The 2,676-nt window shown below is 70.3% G+C and overlaps 1 protein-coding gene across 1 annotated transcript; it reads right to left on the bottom strand.

The window, feature by feature from the left end:
* Positions 1–269: 269 nt before the first annotated feature.
* SP5 (Sp5 transcription factor) lies at positions 270–2,194 on the bottom strand. The gene is made up of 2 exons (XM_062200333.1): positions 2,121–2,194; positions 270–1,436 (listed from the first exon to the last, which is right to left on the bottom strand). Exons 1-2 carry the CDS (start codon positions 2,169–2,171, stop codon positions 270–272), a joined length of 1,218 nt encoding a protein of 405 aa, XP_062056317.1. The 5' UTR covers positions 2,172–2,194.
* Positions 2,195–2,676: the final 482 nt, after the last annotated feature.

Below are 2,676 nucleotides of genomic sequence, written 5' to 3'. Positions count from 1 at the left end.
CTGGTGTGATACAGGGTTCCCAAACCTGACCCAAGCGCCTTCGGGTCCCTACTCTACCTCCTCCGCGCCTCCTGGGCACCGGGTCCCTGTGTCCGAGCGCCGAGCAAGCCCACAGCCTGGCTCCTCTTTGGGAGGCGGGCGGCGGAAAGTCGGTCTGCTGAGTCTCCCCCGGGGCCAGCTGCGTCCAGGGCCTCCGGGACCCCCCCGCAAAAGTACCAGGAAAGGGTCCCGAGGCGGGAGCTGCCTTCCGGGGTGCTCCCAAGGTGGGCTCACAGGTCCCGCGGGTTCTCCCGCTTCACCCCGGCCTCGGCCACCTTGAGCTTCTTATTTTGGTGCGTCTTGACGTGCTTGGCCAAGTGGTCGCTGCGCATGAAGCGCTTGCCGCACTCGGGGCAGGCGAAGCGCTTCTCGCCGGTGTGAGTCCGCAGGTGCCGCTGCAGCTCGTCCGAGCGCGTGAAGCTCTTGCCGCAGAAGAGCCAGTTGCACACGAAGGGCCGCTCGCCCGTGTGCCAGCGCAGGTGCGCCTTCAGGTGCGACGTCTTGCCGTACACCTTGCCGCAGCCCGGCACGTGGCACACGTGCTGCTTCTTCTTGCCCGGCTCCGCCTCGGGGGCGCCGCCCGCCGCCTGGCAGTTGGGGCAGCGGCAGCGGCGGCACCTCCTGGCCGTGGCCGCCAGGGGGGCCTTGGTCTGCAGCAGCGCTGCGATCTGGCTCTGGTACTGCGCGAAGTCCGACGGGCCCAACACCAGGCCGCGTTGCAGGGCGGCGGCGGCCGCGGCCGCGGCTGCAGCGGCTGCCGAGGCGGGGAAGCGCGGCGCGTGGGGGCCCCCGGAACAAGCACCGGGGAGGCCGCCCCCTGGAACTCCGGAGGCCCCGGCGCCCGCCTGCGGGATGCTCCACCACGGTAGGTCGTCGGGGGCCGGATTGGGGGACAGCTGGCGGCAGGTGGGCGGGGGCGGCGGGGGTGGCGGCGGCGGCGGCGGTGGCGGCGGCGGGGGCAGCAGGTTGGAGTAGCCCGGGGGCAGCGCGGCTTGCGCGGCGTACGGCACGTAGGCGGGCGCGCAGCTGGCGGGCAGGGCCGCCATGCTCGAAGGCAGCATCTTGACTGGCGAGAACTCGTAGGGGTACGAGGGGTCGGCAGGGGGTGTGAGCGGCAGCTCGTGCGCAGCCCCGAAGGATGGCTGCAGGTGCGTTTTCTGCGGCGTAAGCCCCAGGCTGGGGTGCGGGGGCGGCAGCGCGCCGGGAGAGTGCGCCGGCATGTCAGCGGTCCACGGGTGGAAGAGCCTGGAGGGCGAGCCCAGCGCCGGGTCGTAGGGCACCTGCAGGAAGTCCGCGGGCGCCGCCGCGCCCGGCTGGCCGATCCGGCTACAGGTGGCGGCCAGCAGCGCCAGGGGCGAGTGCTTGCCCAGGTCCGGGGAGGCGCTGGGGGTGCGGTCCTGCATGGGCGGCGGCGAAGAAGGGCGGAGAAGAAGACAAAAGGTTAGCGCTCAGAGCGCGGACTCCGGGCAGGCCCGCCGCCCCCATGGCCGCTCTTATACCGCGCCCCTCCTCCGCGCCCGGGGTCCCTCCCCCGTCACCGCACCCCACCACGCAGCCACCGGCCCCGAGAAACTTTTGGTGCCTGCGCTACCTGCAAGCGGGACTCGCGAGTGCCTCTTGCTAAACTACTTGGGGCGAAGAGACGCACGCCATGGAGCCTCGGAGGACGCGGGCGCAAAGCCGGAGGGGCGGACCCGACGGGCCGCCCGGGGCTCCCGGTCGGGGAGTCTGGAAACACCCACAGCCCGGCTGCCCGTGCGCCCTCCCTTCCGCCTTTTCAGCGCTTTTTACCGCGCTGCCCTCGCGCTCCTCCCCGGCCGGCCCTGCGCTGAAGTCGGCAGGACGGCCCGGCCCAGCTGGGTGAGCCCGGGCCCTGCTTTTGGACCGAACGCGCACCTCGGCACCAGCCCCCGTCTCCCTGCGTCCCTCCCCTGACGGCCACACTCCGGACACCAGGTTAAGTGGGAAGTTAGGGTCGGCACCCCTAGGTCTGACTCTGGCCGCCCTGGCGCCGAGTTCCAGGCGCGGACGAGCCGCCGCCTTTGCCACCTCTGCCCCGCCGCCCCGAGCCCGACTCTGACCTGGAGGAAGGCCTGCAGCGAGTCGTTCCGGAGGACGGCCACGGCGGCCATGGCTACAGCTGGCAGGCCGCGGGCTGCCGAGCGGGGCGCCGCCGCCGAGGCATGGACGCCCGAAGGCGAGGACGAGCGGCCGCCCAGCGTGCCTCCCCGGCGCCCGCTCCGCGCGCCGGGGCCCTCCCCGCCCCGCGCCCCGCGCCCCGCGCCCCTCGCCGCGCCCCGCTCGCTCGCCCCGCGCGCGGTCTGAGCGCTTCAGGATCACCTCCAAGAATTTGATAAGGACTTTGCTGGGCCGCCAGCCAGTCAGAGGGAAGATTTATGGCTTTGAAGTTTGCCGCTACCCAATCATCAAAGAATAGCGGCTCTTTCAGAAGCGAAAGCAAATCCTTTGAATCCACAAAGCTCCTATGGTGTGTTTGTTGGTCTGGATAAAAGAACTGATTATTAGGGGGATGGGAAGGGAGGAGATAAAGGCGGGACAATTAATGAAGTAATCACTATGTGGGAAATGTATATACACAAATAATTGGATTTTCCTGATCAAAGGGGGCCTTGCCGC

This window comes from Lepus europaeus, chromosome 1 (assembly GCF_033115175.1).
Source record: "Lepus europaeus isolate LE1 chromosome 1, mLepTim1.pri, whole genome shotgun sequence".
NCBI classification, from domain to species: domain Eukaryota; kingdom Metazoa; phylum Chordata; class Mammalia; order Lagomorpha; family Leporidae; genus Lepus; species Lepus europaeus.
Note: the sequence above shows the minus strand (reverse complement) of the source record. Positions and strands in the feature narration are given on the sequence as shown.

Excerpts from the sequence above, each read along its gene's own strand:
- SP5 (XM_062200333.1), bottom strand. The coding sequence starts at position 2,171 with ATGGCCGCCGTGGCCGTCCTCCGGAACGACTCGCTGCAGGCCTTCCTC. Across the intron at positions 1,437-2,120 it reads CGCTGCAGGCCTTCCTCCAG|GACCGCACCCCCAGCGCCTC; the intron begins GTCAGAGTCGGG and ends CCGCCCATGCAG.